Genomic DNA, 22,117 nt, shown 5'->3' on the forward strand with positions numbered 1-22,117 from the left:
GCTGTGTTATCCAGCACTTTACCAACCGGAAAGCTCTAGAAACTGGCATTTCTGATATCTCCCAATGCAAATCTTCAATAGGGTTGCCACATGTCCAGTTTTTGACCAGACTGTCTGGTCAAAAAGGGACCCTAGCAGCTCTGGTCAGCACTCCTGATGGGGCCATTAAATGTCCAGTTGATGTGGGGCCCTCAGGCTCCCTACCTGGCTCTGCGTGGCTCCCCAGAAGTGGCAACATGTCCCTGCTGCTCCTAGGTGTAGGAACGGCCATGGGGGATCAGTGCGCTGCCCCCACTCTATCCTGCGTACTGGCTCTGCAGCTCCCATTGGATGGGAACCATGGCCCATTGGAGCTGCGGGGACGGTGCCTGTGGGTAGAGGCAGTGCACAGAGCCGTCTGGCTGTGCTTCTGCCTAGGAGCTGAGGGACATGTTGCCGATTGCGGGGAGCCGCCTGAGATGAGCACAGCCTGGATCCGGCACCCCGAAACCGCTCCTGCACCACAGTCCCCTGTCTTGAGTCCCCTTCTGCACCCAGACTCACTCCCAGAGCCCGTGCCCTGCACCCATTGGTAAGTATAACTTTTAGTTAACTGGAATTTTTGACTAACGGCACCCCCTATTCCCTCAACATGCCGGATAACAAAGCTTTTACTGTAAATGGGTAATATCCTTCCCCCACTCTTGGCATATGCTGTGCACTATGGATATTGCCCAGACTCATCCCACCACGTTCCTGTGCTTCACTTTTGAAATCCATGGATATATGTAAAACCTAATGATCTTTATTATGTATTTTTAATTAACTAACTAAATGTTAGGGTAGGAGTGTGTTTACACACATGGGCCCTAATCTTACAGCTGACTTTGCAAATGTGTCATGGACAGATGTAGAGAGGCAATCCAACCCCAAATGAGTAGGTTAGGTGCATTTGATATGTATAAATAGAGGAGGCAGAATTTGACTTTTATTTTTTATAGAATTTCAATGGATTACAGGTATTTTAAAGCATTATTTCAGTTTTAAATTTTCAAGTTCCATGAAATTATGGGACAGGTCAGGTAATTATTTAATGTCAGATGCTGAGATTCAAAAAGTTAAAGCTTCATAACCATTAAAATATAAATGGTCGACATTACATGTCAAAATATACAAAGTAAATATCCTTAAATCAAACTCTAAGTTCTTAAGCAGCATTTTTTCTTTCTTTGCCTATCTTTTTAAATGGAAATATTTTTTCGTCGGTTTTTGTGTGTACGGGGAAATCAACATTTACTGATAAAAATCTAACCCTTCCATGCCTATATATAAAGTGTTACCCAACATTGTCCTGAGAGAGAAGAAATGATCCACACCAAATCCATATTTCTCTCACAGATTAGATCAGTGGTTCTCAACCAGGGGTACACATACCTCTAGGGGTTACGCAGTGGTATTCCAGGGGGTACATCAATTCATCTAGATATTTGCCTAGTTTTACAAGGGCTACATAAAAGGCACTAGCAAAGTCAATACTAACTAAAATTTCATACAGACAGTGAGTTGTTTATACTGCTCTGTATACTATACACTGAAGTGTAAATCCAATATTTATATTCCAAGTCATTTATTTTATAATTGTATAAAATATAATTATATATAATTATAAAGTAAGCAATTTTTCAGTAATAGTGTGGCTGTGACACTTTTGTATTTTTATGTCTGATTTTTGTAAGCAAGTAGTTGTTAAGTCAGGTGAAATGTGGGGTACACAAGACAAATCCTGAAAGGGGTACAGTAGTCTGGAAAGGTTGAGAACCACTCCATTAGGTCACTTTCTGTTTTTGGTAACTCTTTACAGTAATGAGCCGATCATTAATTTCTTTAACATTTCTGGTAATAACACTAACCCTGAAAAATTTACTGGATATGAATGTGAATGTCATAAACACTTCTGCCAGATTCTCACAGTAATTCAACTTTAAATACAGCCAACTTATTTCAAAGAGCCATCACCTTCTATAACAATTCTTAACACTCTGCCCTTTGTAGTGGTTAGCAGGGATCTTGTGTAGGAGAAACCAGTGTTAATCATTTTAAGCTTTGCATTTGTCAGACAAATCATTTTGTTAGATGTGAGGGGAATAAGCAGGGAGAAGGAGGTGTATGGCTGGTTGTGCAGGCTGTTGTGTGAATCTGAGAGCCAGACAGAGTTCTGTCAGTGCAGCACTTATATTACCTCACTGTTTGCTGTTGAGTCCTCCTTTGTTTAATATGTGGTGAATTCCCACATGTACTTCTCTCTCCCTTGTCGTCGTCCTGAGGACACTGCTCCAGGACTCAGAATGCCTCTCTGTTGACACCAGGAAAGGACCAGAGCAGCAAGTTGAATGTGCACCACTTGGCACATATGGTCGAGACTATTTATCATGTAACAAGATTAAGCCTTCATGCAGCAGTGCCGTATAATGCAGGCACACGCTGCTCCAGATACCTTTACCAGGCAATTTGAAAAGTGCAGAACATCAGTTCAGCAAAGGTAGTCTTTTGCTAACACTAAAAAGAGAATCCTAAATGCTTAGACTCCCTTCAGACATTTGCATGCTGTTTGATGGTGTCACTCCTGGGACGCTGCTTCTGATATCTTCATCTTCCAGCGTGAACAGGAAAGCTGTGAATCGTGAGTTTTGCTGTTTTTTATTCTTTTAGGGAGTGACAGAAAATGCTACCCTAGTCACAAGGACATGTTAATTATGATTGTTGTTGTTTTATTATGTCTCTACCTGACTGCATAGTAAAGATTTCATAGCTGCTTGAAGTGTCTGTGAACTATTGGGAAATTAAAGGGGAAATACCTGGTGGAAATACCCAGTTAATGATTTAATTTACAATCTGTGCTATGATACTGAATACCAAATGAATTCAGAACAATAAAGTAAAAGTCGTGGAGGGGCATGGTGAAGCTGGTACAATGGGGTTATAAATATTGATTGTTACAGAAGAATTTCACAGGGAAGTCATTTGTGGTATTTCAGATTTTATTTGAATACACAGCAGACAGACCTTAGTGAGACGATGCTCTTGTCAGTCATGGATGGCAGGGAATAGATCTGGCTCCATGTAAGAGACTGATTCTCTAAAACCACTGGTTGACCAGCTATTTTTCAGCAGAATAATTAGGATTGCATTTATGGAGATAGAGAAAAGGAGTTTGAGGGTCAATGGCAGCTAATTATTTCTCAAACAGCTAGGTCAAATTTTGCTTGCCTTGAGTTTGCTACAAGCTTTCGCCTATCATTTAACTCTTCCATGAGACATGCCACAAACCTCTTTTTATTATCTTTCTGACAGAAGGCTCCTTAGAATACTGTGTTGGAAATATATATCTGCCTGTCTCTGGTCTGAGAAGCTTAGCTTTGTGCTGCTTGACTTGTGGTCATTTCCAAATATCAGATCTTGATCTAGTTGAAAGGGGGAGTCTATTTGGAAGTATTTTGAAGGGCATTTTAAGCAACACAGCTATCTGATCAGTAAGTAGGACTATGGTGCAAGTCCATGGAATGCTATTAACCTATAAAATTCCTGAAAAAAATGGTTGTGCATGCACACACACACACACACCTACACTGTAGAAACTGTAGTCACCTTGGTAATACAGTATTAGAAACAAGTTGTTGAGGAACTAAATGCTACCTTCAGTTACAGCTGTGAAGCCCCACTGAAATCATTGGGTTGTATAGGTATGACTAAAGGCAGAATTTTGGAGTTTACTGGGGATGGCTTTTTAGTTAGGATTTGGTGCATGGTAGGAGAAAAATGTATCTGTATAATACTTTCTGTATAGAACTCTTCCTGTCTCTGAAAAACATGAGGTTACTGAAATTGCCCCAAATGAGGCATATTTGGTATTTAGTCAGATTTGCTTGTGGAAAGCCATAGCTTGCCTTATTACGCAAAGAGATTTTCCTCATCCTCTTTGAGGAAAAAGTTGAGTATTTTCTTTTCAAACACAGATCTGATACTTAGTGAATTGTCGTTGGTGTATGTTGTAGATTGGCAAGCCACTTTTATTTCCTTTGTCCTGTCTTTTTAAAAGTAGAGCTCTAAACACTGTTAGAAGTGTTATTGTTGATTTGTATTGTGATCGCTCCTAGAGGTCCCAGTCTGGGGTCAGGCCTCCATTGTACTAAGTGCTCTGTACACGTCTTATTAAACATAATCTTGAACTAAAAAAAAAGCTATAATACTCAGTTTAAATATGTACTTTTCCATAATGGACAGTCTTCCCCTCTCAGGTTACGGGACTTTTTGAAGTTCTAGTTCTTTAATGACTAGCATGGTATACACTTCCTCTGCATTCCAATCTTTAACAATAAGAAAAAAAGAGCTTTTTTATTCTATTTCATTTCAATTCTGTATCAAATAAAACCTGAGATGAAAAGGCAAATGGAGTAACAAAACTGATTTATCTAATAGACTTTCACTCTTTTCCTCCCCCCTGGCTTTTACTAATGGTATGTATGGGTTCCTCTGCTGCAAAGAGAGGGGGAGGGGGGAAGGAGCAGTAGCCAAGGGTTCTGTCAAAGGAATATCCAAACTACACAAGCATGCACCAGCGAGGTAGTTTGGCTCTCCTAAAAGAGCTGCCTTCTTACCACTCCAGAAAGAATCCCTCAGGTCAGGTTTGAAGCACACTATTGAGAGAGTGTAGGTAAAGTTCGCACTGTAACTGTCCATACTATTTCTCTATACCAGGCTGAGAACGTCAGTCATGAGAGTTATCAATGTGACATTTACCTCCTGTTTTTTTTTCTTTGACAATATACTAAAGCCCTAAGGTATGATATACTCTTTATATGGACACCTGCAGCAAAGAGGCAGCTTCCATCTGAAGATAATGCAAAGGTATTTTGGACATGAGTTGTGGAAGTACCTGAACTCTGTCAATCCAGGCTGATCGTTGCCAGGTTTTATACTTTGATATCCCCAGCTGGTGCTAATGTACATCAGTGTTGTCACAAGTACATTCTGCTTTTCCATCTTTCCGTGCTAAGATAATCAATTTACTTTAATCCCGCTCTCCCCCCAGCCCCAATCAGTCTTTGATCTCTCTCTTTGTTAGTGAATTATGCAGTCCTCTCTAAGCTGTGGAAGACAATAGTATTTGTCTGCCCACAAGATAGTCACTTTTTTATGTATTTACATGTTTAGATGCTCTCATGAATTAGTAGCATTATATGCTCAGCTGATTTATGACAGCATAGCACTCTTAATCTTGACTCATCACTTATTTATTGTGTAATGTAACTGAGATCTGGGATCCTTGTATCATGGTTCATTTGGAAAAATTATCTTAAAGAGTGGCTTAGTTATAGTCAGTATGAGTCGCAGTTAAAAACATGCGCTAAACAAAATGGAAAAGCAAGTGTAAAATGTGGATAGAAATATTCTTTGCATATATTGGATCAACTCCACCTACTTTGCCCTTTTTTCTGTCCAGGGAAAGGTGTTATGTGTAAAGATGAGATGCAGGCTTTGGGGCCTTGGTTTGATCTCACCATTGACTTCAATAGAACTACCCTTGATTTACAAGGGTCTAAGTGAGCTCAGAATTATATCTTTTGTTAGAACTCAGGAATGCAAGCCAAAATCTCCTGAATTCGAACAGTCCCATTGTGGTGTTCAACCAAGTCACTTTTCACCTCGCTTAGTTACCCCATCTGGAAAAATTAAGATAACTATCTAACAATGGTGGCGCAAGGATTCAAGCTGAAAAAACAGAATGCATGCTAAATAAATCAGATATATGAGGCAGCTATGTACATTAACCCCAGCTATTTGAGATGAGAAAAATAGGTGAAGCTGACAGTACCACCTATTCTTAGGGTTTCTTGACAATTCCATGATAAGATCCTGTTTCTTGTTGCTTGTAAGTGTCCCAAACTTTAATTGTTCAGGCTGAAATTTTTTATGCTGGATGTCTGCCTCTGGCTGAACATTTTTGGGAACTTTCAGCTAAAATGGTTCAGCTGTTTACAAAAAAGAAGCTAGAGAAAATATATTGCTTTGCCCATTTAAAAACTGTCCTTCTGCTTCATTGAGAAATGATAGCACCTTCATGCTTTAGAGCAGGTATTTTGAAATTTGGCAGTGGGAATCCTGGAGTCAGGGATAAGCCATTTTTCATACCCATGAAAATTGCCCCAAAATTTGCCAAGTGATATGCCTCTAAAAATATCCGTTTTCACATGCCCACTAGAGACTTTTGAGTTTGATAGCTAAATTCTCTGAAGTGTCCATCTGTACTGAGCATGCTCCAGCCCGATGTGTGACCAGGCCTTATTTCACTCACACTATCCACACTACATAACCTTGATTCATTCCTGGAGTACTGTCCATCACATGCAATGAATAAAGGAAGGGGTCGGGTGGGGGCGATAGTGTGTGAGCATGTAATCAAAGACAGTATCATACTGCATATACACAAGGGGGACAAATGAACTCTGCACAGTGGGCAGAATTAAAGTTGCGCAGGCAACCTTATTTGGGGGCATTTCTTGTGAGTTCCTGACTTTTGCAGTGTTCTTTTAATGTATTGTTGGGGAATGTAATTTATATTATTGCCCATGTTATACATGAGGTCAGACTAGATGATCACAATGGTCTCTTCTGGCCTTGGAATCTATGAATCTATATACTTTGGCATCAAATAGACAATCATCTGGTTATGCAGCATGTAGTAAACCAAGTTGTGCTTTTTGCTCTATAGCACAATTCTGCTCAAACTTCTTCTTGGCTCACAGCAATTTCCTGAGACCTGATTCTGCACTTCTGTATACCTTGTGTAGTTATGTACACCTGTGAAAAGTGAATGTAAAGTTTTACCACCAGTGTGAGTGGAGAACTTTGGTTTGGGAGAGATTTACACTCTCTTTTGCAGGTGTCAATGACTGTAGAAGGCACAAGACAATGGAAGATCAGGCACTTCTTGTTCTGGGTACATCATTGTATGTACTGTATCTGGAAGCATCCCATGACATTGCATTGTGGTTTTAGTAGAACTACCGGGATAATCTAAGTATACTTAATCCTGCCTCAGTGCAGGGAATGAACTAAATGACCTCTTGAGGTCCCATTTCAGCTCTAAATTTTTATGATGGCAGGAGCATAGATCCATGTTATTGGGAGAGGAGGGCCAGCAGGAAATCATACACCTAAATGGGTCAGTTAGGCTTCTAGCCAGCTTCTCCGCTTCAATATGTCTAGAAGCCGGGATGTTTGAATGACTCTTCTAGTTTTGAATTTGGATGCTTTTATGGAAACTGATATTAGTAAACATTTTGAATCTGAGGCTCATTCATTGAAAATTGCACAAAAAGTGGCTCTTATTTTTCCGCTGTGTTTCTTGGATAACATAAGAACATAAGAAAGGCCGTACCGGGTCAGACCAAAGGTCCATCTAGCCCAGTATCTGTCTACTGACAGTGGCCAATGCCAGGTGCCCCTGAGGGAGTGAACCTAACAGGCAATGATCAAGTGATCTCTCTCCTGCCATCCATCTCCATCCTCTGATGAACAGAGGCTAGGGACACCATTCTTACCCATCCTGGCTAATAGCCATTTATGGACTTAGCCACCATGAATTTATCCAGTCCCCTTTTAAACATTGTTATAGTCCTAGCCTTCACAACCTCCTCAGGTAAGGAGTTCCACAAGTTGACTGTGCGCTGCGTGAAGAAGAACTTCCTTTTATTTGTTTTAAACCTGCTGCCTATTAATTTCATTTGGTGACCCCTAGTTCTTGTATTATGGGAATAAGTAAATAACTTTTCCTTATCCACTTTCTCAACATCACTCATGATTTTATATACCTTTATCATGTCCCCCCTTAGTCTTCTCTTTTCCAAACTGAAGAGTCCTAGCCTCTTTAATCTTTCCTCATATGGGACCCTCTCTAAACCCCTAATCATTTTAGTTGCTCTTTTCTGAACCTTTTCTAGTGCTAGAATATCTTTTTTGAGGTGAGAGACCACATCTGTACACAGTATTCGAGATGTGGGCGTACCATGGATTTATATAAGGGCAATAATATATTCTCAGTCTTATTCTCTATCCCCTTTTTAATGATTCCTAACATCCTGTTTGCTTTTTGACTGCCTCTGCACACTGCGTGACATCTTCAGAGAACTATCCACGATAACTCCAAGATCTTTTTCCTGACTCGTTGTAGCTAAATTAGCCCCCATCATGTTGTATGTATAGTTGGGGTTATTTTTTCCAATGTGCATTACTTTACATTTATCCACATGAAATTTCATTTGCCATTTTGTTGCCCAATCACTTAGTTTTGTGAGATCTTTTTGAAGTTCTTCACAATCTGCTTTGGTCTTAACTATCTTTAGCAGTTTAGTATCATCTGCAAACTTTGCCACCTCACTGTTTACCCCTTTCTCCAGATCATTTATGAATAAATTGAATAGGATTGGTCCTAGGACTGACCCTTGGGGAACACCACTAGTTACCCCTCTCCATTCGGAGAATTTACCATTTATTCCTACCCTTTGTTCCCTGTCCTTTAACCAGTTCTCAATCCATGAAAGGACCTTATCATTTGCTCATCATTTGCTAAAAGTTTTCAAAGCTACTATGGTAGGAAACAATAAAGTACTTTGGAAATCATCATAGAATGCTGCCATTTCTTTTTGTTAACCGACTTGTTAAAGTTTCACTGGGATCTATAGAGTGACTTTAAAACTATAAATGGTAGAAAAAAATTTGACGCTTTTCCATTGAAAAATGCCATTTCATCTAAATTTAAAATGTTATACAGAAATGTATGGTTTTCAATTTATTTTTTTGGTCAGGAAGGTTTCTTAGGTACAGGATGACATTTTGAAAGGGGGCGGGGGACACAGTCTCTTTATATAGACTGATGGGTTTGGCACTGGTCTGGGAGACTGTTTCAAATTCCTGCTGTTTGGTGTGGAATGAAAAATGTGTTGTGAAACAGAACTGTTTGTTGTTTGTTGCCTTGTTTAAAACAATGACTATTATTTGTAACTTGTGAACAGCATAGTGAAAATAAGACAATTTCATTTATTTTATTTTGAAATGCTTATGTAGCATCTTTTACTGGAGAATCTCAATGCTTCATATAAACATTAAGTAATCATTATCACATCTCTGTGTGGAAGGTGGCGTTACCATTTTATTCACTGATAAATTGAGGAACAGAGGTTAAATGCTTTGTCACATGGTAAGCCTGTGGCAGATGTGGGAATAGAACCTGAGACTCTTGATTCTGTTTCTTGTTCGCACCAATAGGCATCAACGTCTTCCTCATTATTTTATTTATTATATAGGGGAAAATACTTCCTGATACCTTCCTACTGTAGTTCTAGTTAGAGATCTGGTCTTTGGACCCAATATGGTACAAAGAGAGACCTAGTTTGGCTTTCTCAGTTACATGTACAGTTTAAAATTTGGTTTACCTTAATTGCATAGAGAATATTGACAAAATAAATCCTTTCCCCCCACATAATCCCCTGACCACCACCGCCACCAAGTTGTCAAAGTTTGGTAAATGTATATGTATAAAAGCAGGTTACTAGGCATGCTACCTAATAGCATGAATTCGGAAAATATTTTTGCATGTACAAATAGATATACTCTAACATATGAAGAGTAGAGTTCAGGAGAGTCTTAAAAAATGTGACCCTGGATATTTAAATTGTTTTTAATTTGGATCCCTGCTTAACCTTCCCACCACACCACCAACTTAGACACTGCCAAGACTGTTTCACAGTTCTGTAAGACAAAGAATTGAAATATTTAGTATTAGACTAAAAGAGGTGACTTACATGACCCCAGTGGCTGATGGTAATGCAAATATGCAGAAAGCAAGGGGGCTGGAGAATACTTGACATTGTTAACTTCAGAATAGCTCAGAAAAAGTGGCAGGAGCTTTGCTTCCTGACCAGGATTATGTACATACCCTTGTGTAAAGGAATACCCTGAAACTATTAATGCATTTGGGAGCATTGTACGTTATTTTTAAGGGACAGTGTGGGTAGTAAATGTAACAATTCTTCAGAGCTTTTAAAAAATTGAAACCCCACTATTTCAGTGTTGCAGTTGAGGCTGACACAACAAAATCATCCTTTCACATTAGGATTCCCTAAATGTTTATCCATGTACTTATACCCTTATGTCCATATTATGATTGCTTTCTGTCTTGTGACAACATAGTGTGTTATCCCAATAGGTCTTCCTTTGGTTATTTTTGCAAGTAAGAGAACGTAGCCAAAGTTTTATTATGGTACCAGGTGGTAAATGGTCTGGGAAGTATGAAGAAAAATCCAATCCTAACACTCTGTTATCTCTTATTTGGATCAAGGAACTAGGTAAAAAAACCCAAACTATCTGCCTGGGCAAAGGCAACTAAGGCAGAAATTCCCTCATCAATGTTCTCTCCTTATCAGTTGTTTGTGAAGGCACCAGCACTACTTGCTTTTATTGAAAGATGCTGAAAATACAAGATACTAATAAACTCATTCCTGATGTAATTCTGCTAACTTCAGTGGAGTTAGCAAGAATGAATTTGGCCTAATCAGTTAATTATATCTTTCTGTGTGTTTATCTAGGTTATCTTTTATTAATTGAGTAGAAAAACTTGTTGGCTCACAGAATATTCTGATTCACAGTGCCATGGTTTTTTTATCCTTAGACATTTCATCCTAGTCTACCCAGAACTGTAAGCTTTTCCAGTACAAGCATTTTTAATTGGTACAAGCTTTTGGTTTCTTCAATGCAAACTGATTCTTGGCCTCTCAAAAGAATGTCCTGGTATGTTCCTAGGCTGCAGGAATTTATGAAGGCGTTATAAAAGAGAACTGTTCAAACACATGGCATTAGTAACTCTTCTATACTGTGTCAAGAATCAGAGGGGTAGCCGTGTTAGTTTGGATCTGTAAAAAACGACAGAGTCCTGTGACACCTTATAGACTAACAGACGTATTGGAGCATAAGCTTTCATGGGTGAATACCCACTTCGTCGGATGCAAGATGAAGACGATGCATCAGATGAAGTGGGTATTCACCCACGAAAGCTTATGCTCCAATACGTCTGTTAGTCTATAAGGTGCCACAGGACTCTTTGTCGCTTTTTCCATACTGTGGACACTGATATTTTCAAGAATTGCATGTAGTGTTAGCTGCATGAATGCCTCTGACTTTAAGAACCTGAAAATTTAGTAGCTTATACTCATCATTTGGAATGATTTTACCAGCTTCAGTAACTATCTCCACAGCAGCCCATGATAATTTTGATCTAGTCTCAATGGAACGTCAGGTTTGGTTGGAATGTTTGTTTACTTTTCATAACCAAATGTGAGGTGCCATTAATAGATTAAGGAATTCCTTTGGCGGAAAACAAGAGCCGAATTCTTTTCTTGGTTACTCTGAGGTAAATCTGAACTAGTTTAAACAACAGCAGTGGATTTAAACCATTGTAACTGAGTGCATAGGTCTAACTCTTTTAATTGATTAATATTAATTTACATGTGGCCTGATTTTTTCCTCTCATTTAAACCAATTTTATGCTGGTGTAACTTGATCAACATTAGTGGAATTATCCTTGATTTGCAATGATGTAAGTGAGGGAATATTCAGGCCCCATAATAACAACATCTAGGGACTGGAGTTCCTGTACTTCTGTGACTGACAAGGACATTGTAATGTGAATATCGAAATACAGGCCTCTCAACTGTGCCTCATTGTGAAGTACTGTATATTAGTTACAACAGTTTAACCAAAACATTTACAATGATGTTTTCTATAGACCTGAGCAAATTAGATGTAATGATGTAATGTGTAAAGATGGGAAAGGCCTGTTTTTTTTTTTTCAGATGTGGGGAGGGGAAAGGGAGAAACCAAAGCTCTTTGTTTTTGAAAAAAATCACTTTGCCCATCTTTGTGTAGGGCATCCTACATTGAATGCAAAAAAAGTTCCCTCCTGTGAACATTCCCAACAGAAATCTAATTGCTACTCTACTTCAAACAGGGAACAGAAATGATACCATGTGATTTGTAGCCAGTAACAACTAAGCAACACAGTAGGACTAGCAAACAAGAGAACCTATCAAATTCATGAAAATTTAGTGTAATAATGTTGAATGAATTTTGGAACAAGATATAAACTATAGACAGACATGTGGGCAGAAAAATGCAAAATTCATCAAATTATTCATAACAAACGATTTGCTGTGCTCTAGCTGCCTGTAAATTCTTGACATTTTTAGAGTGAATCCTGCAACTTGAAGTGTGAAATTTTCCAGCAATGATAAAGAAACAAATCCCATGTCATTTCAATGGTCCTCTGTAATATCTCTGTTTTCATTTTGGGTGTATATTTTAAAGGCCAGTATAACATGTTTTGACATTGGGAGGTTGTTAAGTATGTATATTAGAAATTCCCTCACATGCTTCTCAGTGTAATTTAACTCAAAGTGGAAGACTTTATAACCTTCTTTTTTGCTTGGTTACTGGAAATTTTGCTGTGGCCTTGTACAACTGAAACAGAGACGCTGTTCATAATAATAGCCAATATATTCATTAGCAAAGTACAATAGATCCTGTTAAGGTTTTTTGATGGCTGAATAAAAGGATGTCCGAATAGGAGAGTCATTTTTGTTGCTCTTCCATAGAGCCAGATTATGATTGGCTCTTGTGGGCGGGGGGGGGGGGGGGGGACAAAAGAAACCTTGCCCCTCACTTGCCTGGCCAGTTGGAAGAAGGTCAAGTGCAAGGAATCTTCCACATGAAGGTTGCACATCTAAGGGTCAGACACAATTGCCATGCCTATGTTCAGGAGAATAAAAGGAATGCTGTTTCTGTGAAACTACAGGGATGTTCATTGCCCCAAATGGGGCAGGGAGGGGTTGAAGAGACAGGGTCACAGTTCCACCTTTTTTCTGTATCAGTTGGCAGAGAGGGATGGCCATATTGGAGGAGCAGGCTATAAAGAATGGAATAGCCAACTTAGTCATCTCTTCTTAGAGAGAGATTAATCCTCTGTGAGCTCCCCAAGGGATGGTGGGGAACCAATGTCTTGAAGGCACAGCTTGGCTCATACTTATTAATGCTGCAAAACACTGGTATTTGTTTTTCATAAAATACTTGAATGCATGAGGGGCAGGATAGAATAAAGGCTTTATTGATGAGTTTGGGATGGGTATATCACTGATAGTGGAAAAACAGCAACAGCTCATTCATACGAGTACTGATTAAACCTTTATACTCGCATCACACCAGCATACCAAACAAACAAAAAACCCACCTTGTTGGGACTATTTCTCAGGTCCCTCTCCCTGTAAAGCCCAAGTGCCTTAGTTACCAGGAATCCAAATATGTGGGCTCACAGCCATCAACAAAAACTTCTTAATATTGTCAAAACCAGCTTTTCCTTACCTAATATGTTCAGTTCATAGATCTTCCTAGGCTTAGAAGCAAGTGCTGCCCCCCTCCCTGAGAAGGTGCCTTTCACCAGTGATACAAAGCTCCTGTTTCTAGCCCTCCTGTTCTGCAAGATAAAAATGCCATGAGGTGCAGCACTGAATCTTCTCCATCCTGGAGCTTAGGGCAGTGGTAAATCAGAACTATAGCGGTATTATACTCAAATTGTCCACAAGTGGAACAAGGAGACAGTCTGCTGCCTTAACTTGAGCACTATGCAGGAGACTATTAGAGCTGGATACAATTACTGGCCCTTGTTCCTTGCTTTTTAGGTTTACTGTTGTCAAATGTGTTGAACTGCAGTAGAGCTTGATTTTAGCATCTCTTTAATTGATACTGGTTTACCAGTATCATTCAACACTATCTTTACAAGGGAAACTATTGATATATGGGTTTTATTCTGCAGCCCATATTTCCCTGAATATTGCCTGTAATTTAAAATAGGCTAGTCCCTTGAGCAAGAGGATCAGGATCAGACCCTGTGGATGTGCTATGGTTTTTCTGTAGTTGATATAATTTTGCCCATAGTAATAATAATTTTCATTTATATGGCATTCATGCCCCAAAGCCTCCGGGGGCATGAATAATAAAATAGAATGAAAAATATTGCTTAGAAGAATTGCAATATGGACCAATAAAATCTGAACCAGAGAAACTGAACTGAGATATAAAACAATAATATGACTGAGATGTAAGAGTATTGTACTTATGAAACCATTACTACAGTGATTCATAGCAGAAGTTAAACGCTGATTCTATTAACTTAGAGCTTCCACAAATTAAAAGGGAGGTTTAGATGCCAAATAAAATTTTGCTTTTCACTGGAGCCAAGTTACTGTGACTATGTGTTCAGATGTCTCAAACTTGTTTCTACTATTACTTTGTCCCCCATTTGTTTGTCTGCCAGTTCACTTGTATTGGCTAAATCCTAGATTGTGAACTTTCGGAGGTGGGAACCATCTTTGTTCTAAAAGCTGTACAAATGAATATCCCAATGGGACACTAATCTCTGGGGTCATTATCTACTACTGTAGTAGAGCTGTACTCCTGGACAGTAGTGACCTTTGTTAAGTTTCATGCAAATTTAAAGTTTGGGGCTGGCCTCTATCCTTGTGATAGATCAAAACATTGGAATCTGAGCAACTTGGAACTTTTGGGGAAAATCAGATTGGATCTTAATTTTGTGTCTCTGACATCAGTTATGTAAATGGTACAATATTTTCCTTATTTCATTTATACGTACAGCTTTCATGTAATGTGGTGCTTGTGAAAAGAGCTGGGTTGATGGAATCATAGCCATCAGAAGTGGAGACGATGTATTAGGCAGGAAGATTACTTATTTCTTATCAGAGCAGTGCCTGAAAACATCAACCAAGCTTGAAAAATCCATTGTGCTGAATGTTGCACATACACTCATTGCTCTGAAGAACTTGCATGAGTGTTCCCTAATGAATATTTTTGTGGGCTTTTTTTTTCAGTCTAGTTTTTTAATACCCCAACCAAATGAAGTTTCTACTACTCCCCTTTGGAGACTATTCTACAGCCTAATATGAATCAGTATCAAGAAGCATTCCTGATGTCTATCTTTCTCCTTCTTCACCACCCTAAATAATTCCCCTATCATCTTAGTGATTACAATCTCCAAATATGTGTAGATTGGTGTTCCCTTGGTCATCATTTCACCAAGCCAGCCTCCTGCTCATTTTTGTTTCTTTTCTTTGGACTTCTTGCAGTTCATCAGTGTTTTTATAGTTAAAAGGTGCCCAAGAATCAAACTCAGTAGGCAGGATGGAATTATACTGACCTTTATTGTTTTCCCATATGGAATCGCATTGCTAATATATGCATAATTTGTGATCCATTATCACGGCTAGGTCTCTTTCAGCAATACTGCTTTCCAGATTTCTTCCACCAAATGAGTATATCAGTTTCAGATTATTTTATCCCAGATATGATATCTTGCATTTTTTTCAAATATTAATCTTCTGTTATTTTCTGTTCGTTTCTTAATTTCCTTCTATTATCTCTCCATCTGCACTGATATTAGTATTTGTGCTCTTCCTAATCAGAAAATGTCATTAACCTGTTTTATTTCCTCTTTGAGATGATCAATGTAGATGTTAAATAAAAATCAGACCTAATGCCAGTCATTGTAGAACCCACTGGACACTAACCCCTAATTTGACATAGTTTCACTTATTTCCCTGTAGTATGTCTGATAAGATTTATTCATTATGAAGCAATGCTGCATGTTGGTCATGGATTTGAAATCTTTTGTATTGTGGGCTCTTTTATGCTGTTTAGACTCTGCTCTGCATTGAGTGAAACATACTGTCCCATATTCAGACCCTGTATGTGTAGAAACTCAGCATTTGTTTCTTTATTTTGCTGGTAGTAGAAGTTCTCTCAGGCTAGTAAGTGAAGATCACTTTTCTTTTTTTTTTTTTAAGATTAGTAATGTGAATATCTACCTTCCTTCTACATAACAGTCAGTAAATACAAAAATTTCATTAATTACTTAATAATTTCAAAGAAGTGGTATTGCTGGAGAAGAAAGGCACAATATCTCAGGGGAACTTATAAGAGACCATTGGCCAGAGCAGCAACCCCTGCCTATTCACCCTTTTATATTTTTAAGAGGACTTGAATAATGTTACGTGGGACCTCACCACTCACAAGTAACACATCCATCCCAAACTCATGCTGATAAAACCTTTATACCGTAGCATATTGTCATGTATATTTTTTCTATCTCTTTCCGCTAGATACATTGATAAAGTGTGTATATTTGTATATTAAAGCGTTGTCCATATTTAGGGTACCAGCACAGCTTGCTAGCTAGCTGCTTTGAAGATCTGAGGCTTAAAGGATAGCCTTGAATAGGTTTGTTGTATTAGAGCGCTCTCTCTCTTTTTCTCCACCCATACAGAACAACTTTATATTTAGAAAACAGCATATTTAATGAATTGCAGCATGTTAAGGTCAAGTTAACGCTGATGAAGTTGGCGAAAGATTTCTGTTGTAAGGAGAAGGCAGGAGCTTGCTGCACCAAGACTGCACTGTCAAGTGCATACATTTGCATTGCCACTGCCTATGCTGCATGTCTTGTGACTCCATGCAGAACTTCGTCCTCATTATCATCAGTCTTGCACTTTTTATGAGGACTAAATTATCTTTGTAACGATGAGTGCTAAACATGCCTCTCTGTCAGAGAGCAGCCACTTGGTCTCTGTACAAAGAACTGAGAAGCTTTACAACTAATTTTAAATGAGTTATATGAATGACATTTAATCACTTTCAAATTACTGTTAGTAAAGCCTTGTTTCTGTTCGGGATGCCAGTACAGTTTGCTAACTAGTTGGTTTGAAGATCCAAGGCTTAAAGGCTGGCCTGGAAAGGGTTTGTCATACTAGACTATATTAGACACACAAGCTAGTCCAATGAATAGAACTGTCATTGTTCAATCAAAAACAGCTCCAGAATGCTGCTGCGACTCTGAATAGGACAGCAAGAACCACAGCTATAGATATGATGCGTTGTCCTATTACAATTTTGAATTAAACATTTTCAGTGCATGCAGATGGTTAGTTGAAAGAAGAAAAGAAAATGTATACAAAGGAGAAAACATCTTTTGAAAGTACCATATCCTGAGGATGTATGGTAATAAGAACTTGAATTGATCTGTCTAGATACTAACATGAATATAATGTTTAGAAAGTAATCCTATCTTAGTGAATGCTTCCAAACGAAAGGGTTGTTGTAGAATGGATCTGGGAGTTGAGAATTCTAGGTTCTGCTCCTGACTCAGTCATGTACTTACTTTAGGAGTTTGTGTTACATTTTATGTATGTATGAAGTTGTACAACTGGTATAATGCTTGCCTACCTTAGGGACAGTGAGGCTTAATTATGGGGTGGGGCTTAATTATTGGGTGGGGCTAACCCACCTCCACGACCCTCCTCGTCGTACCTGCTGTTTTTTGCTCCTCTCAAGTTCATAAAATTGAGTAAGGGCTGTTCAGTGTTTGGAGGCTGTTGGGTAAAAGGGGCAAGACACATTCTATGGATGGTAGATTTTAACTAATAATTATGTATTCCTGAGTTAGGGAAAGACTCCCAATTCAGGAAAGCACTTCAGCATGTATTTAAAACTCATTGAAGAATGTGCATGAGTGTTTTCCTGAACTGGAGGTTGTTCCTAATACTAAAATTTATCTTTGTTCCGTAGATCTCAATATGCTTTATAAAGATGAGCAATATTTATCATCTCCATTTCAGAATGCAGGGAAGGTTGAAATGAAATGCAGTAAGGTTGGCCTGCAGAGCACCTGCAGAAGGGCTTACAGGGTGGAGCATGCCTCAGAGTTGGGGCTAACCCACCTCCACCACCCTCCTCCTCATACCTGCTGCTTTTTGCTCCTCTCAAGCTCATAAAATTGAGGAAGGAGCATTTGTCAGAATTTCAATTATAAATTACATAGGAGGAAACTGCTGTCTTTCCTGGGTACTGGAGAGCACATATGGGGTGTAAAACACACCATTTGAGGGCAAAAGAATAAAAACTACGGGAGGTGAACTCTGATGTTTCTTAAAATAGCTAGTGGTGAGCTTTGTGAGACTCTCTGGGTTCTGAATAAGCTTCTATAATAGAACAGGCAGAAAGGCTATAAGCAGCAAGATGAATTGCTGAAAGTGACATTATCAAACAGCATCCTTGGTTGTATAACCGCTGAGATACTCATGAAATGCTTTGGTTAATCAGATAAAAGGTTAAAGAAAGCTTGCTTTATTTATTTTAACAGAGATATTCTTCACATGCTGAATCGCTAATACACTGGGGATATAACTGCCCGAATAGCATCTGTGCAGCATGGCATTGCTGCAGATTAAGGAGGAATGAAGAATGTAAAGATTAACTGTCCTGTTTTTGCTGTACAGACTTACATGAATTAATCAATTTGAGCAAGTGGGTGTTGATGTTATAGTCAACAAACCATACCAGTACAAAGAGATTCTGGAGACTGGCGGATTAAAGTAAGATCCTGTCCACTCAAACATGCTGAATGGACAATGTCAGGAAAAAGCAACAAAGAGTCCTGTTGCACCTTATAGACCAACAGAAGTATTGGAACATAAGCTTTCGTGGGTGAATACCCACTTTGTCAGACGCATGGAATGTCAGGAAACAAATCTTTTAAAATTTAGGAAAGCAGTTTGTTATAGAACAATCCCTTGGAAATGTGGAAAATAAAATACATATCTTTTCAGAAGTGTTTTTATTTCCATCTTGCTCTTGTGCTGGTTTGCTATTAAAGGTGGTTCATATGTGCTAGGCTGCCTTTTGTTTGTCAGAGAGACATTTAAAAATATGTAAAATAATACAATTTTCCTTATCAAAGTTTATCCTAAGGGATCTGGTCACTGTGGTTTATGTAACTGTGATGCTCTTGTTTTCTGGATACAGCACCCTTGTAGTTTTAAGATCCTCATGTGTGCAAGATGGGGAAGCCATTTTGTTCTGAGGAGTTGTGGCCTGTCACAGAGGAGACGCCCACAGTGTTCTCTCGCTTCTGGAGATTTTACTTTAATTTGTCTTGTTTTCCTTAATCTAAAATAAATTGTAATTGGCTGAAAGTCTAGATTCTGCCACTTTGTGCTCATAGAATCATAGGATTGGAAGAGACCTTGAGAGGTCATCTAGTCCAGTCCCCTGCACTGATGGCAGGACGAAGTATTATCTAGACCATTCCTGGCAGGTGTTTGTTTAATCTACTCTTAAAAATCTTCAATGATGGAGATTCCACAACCTCCCTAGGCAATTTATTCACTTAACCAGCTTGACTGTTAGAAAGTTTTTTCAAATGTCCAATCTGAACCACCCTTGTTGCAATTTAAACCCACTGCTTCTTGTCCTATCCTCACAGGTTAAGAAGAATGTTTTTCTCCCTCTTCCTTGTAACAACCTTTTATGTACTTGAAAACTGTTGTCATGTCCCCACTCCCTTAGTCTTCTCTTCTCCAGACTAAACAAACCCAATTTTTGCAGTCTTCCCTAATAGGTCATGTTTTGTAGATCTTTAATAATTTTGGTTACTGTTCTCTGGACTTTCTCCAATTTGTCCACATTTTTCTTGAAATGTGGTGCCCAGAATTGGACACAATACTCCAGTTGAGGCCTAATCAGCATAGAGTAGAGCGGAAGAATTATTTCTCATGTCTTGCTTACAACACTCTTGCAAATGCATCCCAGAATGACATTTACTTTTTTTGCAATAGTGTTACGCTGTTGACTCTCATTTAGTTTATGGTCCCTTATGACCCCCAGATCCTTTTCTGCAGTATTCCTTCCTAGGCAGTCATTTCCCATTTTGTATGTGTACAACTGACTGTTCCTTCCTAAGTGGAGTACTTTGCATTTGTCCATATTGAATTTCATCGTATTTATTTCAGATCATTTCTCCAGTTTGTCCAGATCATTTTGAATTTTAATCCTGTTCTCCAAAGCACTTGGTTGCAACCCCTCCCAGTTTGGTATAGTCCACATTCTTTATAAGTGTACTCTCTATGCCATTATCTAAATCATTGATGAAATATTGAACAAAACTGATCCCTATGGGACCCCACTCGTTATGCCCTTCCAGCTTAACTGTGAACCACTGATAACTACTCTCTGGGAATGGTTTTCCAACAAGTTATGCACCCACCTTCTCGTAGCTCCATCTAAGTTGTGTTTCCCTAGTTTATTTCTGAATAGGTTATGCAAGACAGTATCAAAAGCCTTACTAAAGTCATGATATAGAACATCTACTGCTTCTTATTTAGTAGTACAGTGCTCTGAGTAATCCCATTGACTTTAATGGCATGGCTCACATGGTAATATACTACTTGGTGAAAGGTTAGTCTATAGAAACACAAAAATATATTTATTTCTAGATTTACAGACAAATTCTTTTTTCATTTACATGAATATAAACAGAGAGCAAATCCATTTATTTCAGTGCTTCAGATGCAATCCACTGTCATTGGAAGAAGAATTTGGCACTTACTGTGAGGTTTCTGGTTGGTTGGAGTGTTTCCTTAGTAACTTTCACAGTCCTCTGTAGGGACTTTTCAAAGTTATATTTTAAACAGCTGTAGTTCCCTTCTGAATCCTCACTGTATCAGTCTTCACACACCACCATCTGGCTTTCTAGGTGCCCTTTATTGTTCTCAACTGCTTGGGAATTTATACCTCAACCAGCACCTCAATTGCTCCAGTCCCTTTTACTGTGTTTCTCTGACTTGCAGTGACCTTAGCCTAGAATATATGTTTAACTGATCACATTCTCTCACTTCATTTTTCCCTTTCACTGACCTACCACATGCCACTATTTATATGAGGTAAAGAATTCAAGAGAGAAGGTGCAGCTTGGGCTATGGTATTAGGAATGCAATGGAAATAGGTTGATCAATTTCCCCATCAGCATTCATTTTTGAATGGAAATAAAGTCTAAGGGTTTGAATGAATAGAAAATATTTCCAAAAATGTAATCTATGTAGTTTCCCAAACTGTCTCAGCTCTCATTGTAAGGGGCTTTGAGATATTCAAATGATGTATCATACTGAGTTTTCTGACTGAGGTGGAATCATGATCAAGCTAGTAATGATCCTAAAAGCATGCGAATGATCTTGTTAGCAACTCTTACCTTGTACATATGTATTGCTTTTATATTAAGCTGGCAGTAAACCAAAGACAAAAGTTAACAGATGTCTGTTTAAAGAGACCAACCATTTTAAATGATATCTTCTTTGCACATCTTATTGTTCATTTATAATTCAGAGTAAATATGGTTCCTCCTTTCTTGTTTTGTATCATGGAAGATCTGTCCCCTCCCAATCCTTCTGTTCTCTCTCCTTGCCATCAAAAGCTCAACATCATCTGATTATCTTACTTCCTGAGTCACCCAGAGGAGTCTCTATGAAGCAACACAGCAGTGGCAGGTCATCCAAATGTGACTGGCCTGTGGGGAATTGACTGCAGCAGTGTGAGGTATGCAGGTTTTACCTAACATCTGCTAATGAAAAGAATATTCTTTTCACATAGACTGATAATATATTAGGTTGACCACCACTCTGTAGGATCTCCTCCTGAATCATCTATATGTCTTTGCAGAGAGCACTCTCAGCCCCTGGTGACTTTGCAGGAAAGGTCCTAAGTGACTTAGGTGGCGAGTCCCATTGACTTTCAATGAGACTTAGGCTAATAAGCACCAAAGTCCCTTTTTAAAAAATGGGACTTAGGAGCCTAAGTTACTAAAAGAGGCCTTTCAAAATTTTACCCCAAGTCTTAGTCTCAAACTTGTGCTGCTCAACCTCGCAGTTCAGCCTCTAGATCTGCAACTTATTACCGGTTGCTTTATCTGAGAGAGGACAAATATGTGCAGAAGTTAATTAGTCTGTGGAGTCAATCATTCTGGTTTGGCTGCCAGCTGCTTTTCTCTACCTTTCCTCAGGTTATATCTTGCAGAATAATTTATCTGAGCTAACTTCACTAGCAAAGCTTATTTTTTGGTCTTGTGTGGGTTTTTTATTTTTATTTTTTTTAAAGACTATTCACTTCGCTATTCAAAACCAATTTAATTAGAGAC

General features: G+C 38.7%; 1 protein-coding gene across 8 annotated transcripts in view; it reads left to right on the plus strand.

Annotated features, from left to right (window-relative positions):
* Positions 1 to 22,117, plus strand: part of ARHGAP24 (Rho GTPase activating protein 24) — a 431,989-nt gene that overhangs the window by 122,624 nt on the left and 287,248 nt on the right. The window contains exon 1 of one of the 8 annotated variants that reach the window (XM_039539647.1): positions 1,884 to 2,659. The exons of 6 other annotated variants lie outside the window; for them this stretch is intronic. In XM_039539647.1, coding sequence (XP_039395581.1) covers positions 2,554 to 2,659 — 106 coding nt within the window. In that variant the 5' untranslated portion in view covers positions 1,884 to 2,553. Of the gene's footprint in view, positions 1 to 1,883; positions 2,660 to 22,117 lie in introns of those variants that run through there. One more of the 8 variants, XM_039539646.1, reaches the window with a different exon arrangement.

The sequence above is a fragment of the Mauremys reevesii genome, linkage group 5 (assembly GCF_016161935.1).
Source record: "Mauremys reevesii isolate NIE-2019 linkage group 5, ASM1616193v1, whole genome shotgun sequence".
Classification (NCBI taxonomy): domain Eukaryota; kingdom Metazoa; phylum Chordata; order Testudines; family Geoemydidae; genus Mauremys; species Mauremys reevesii.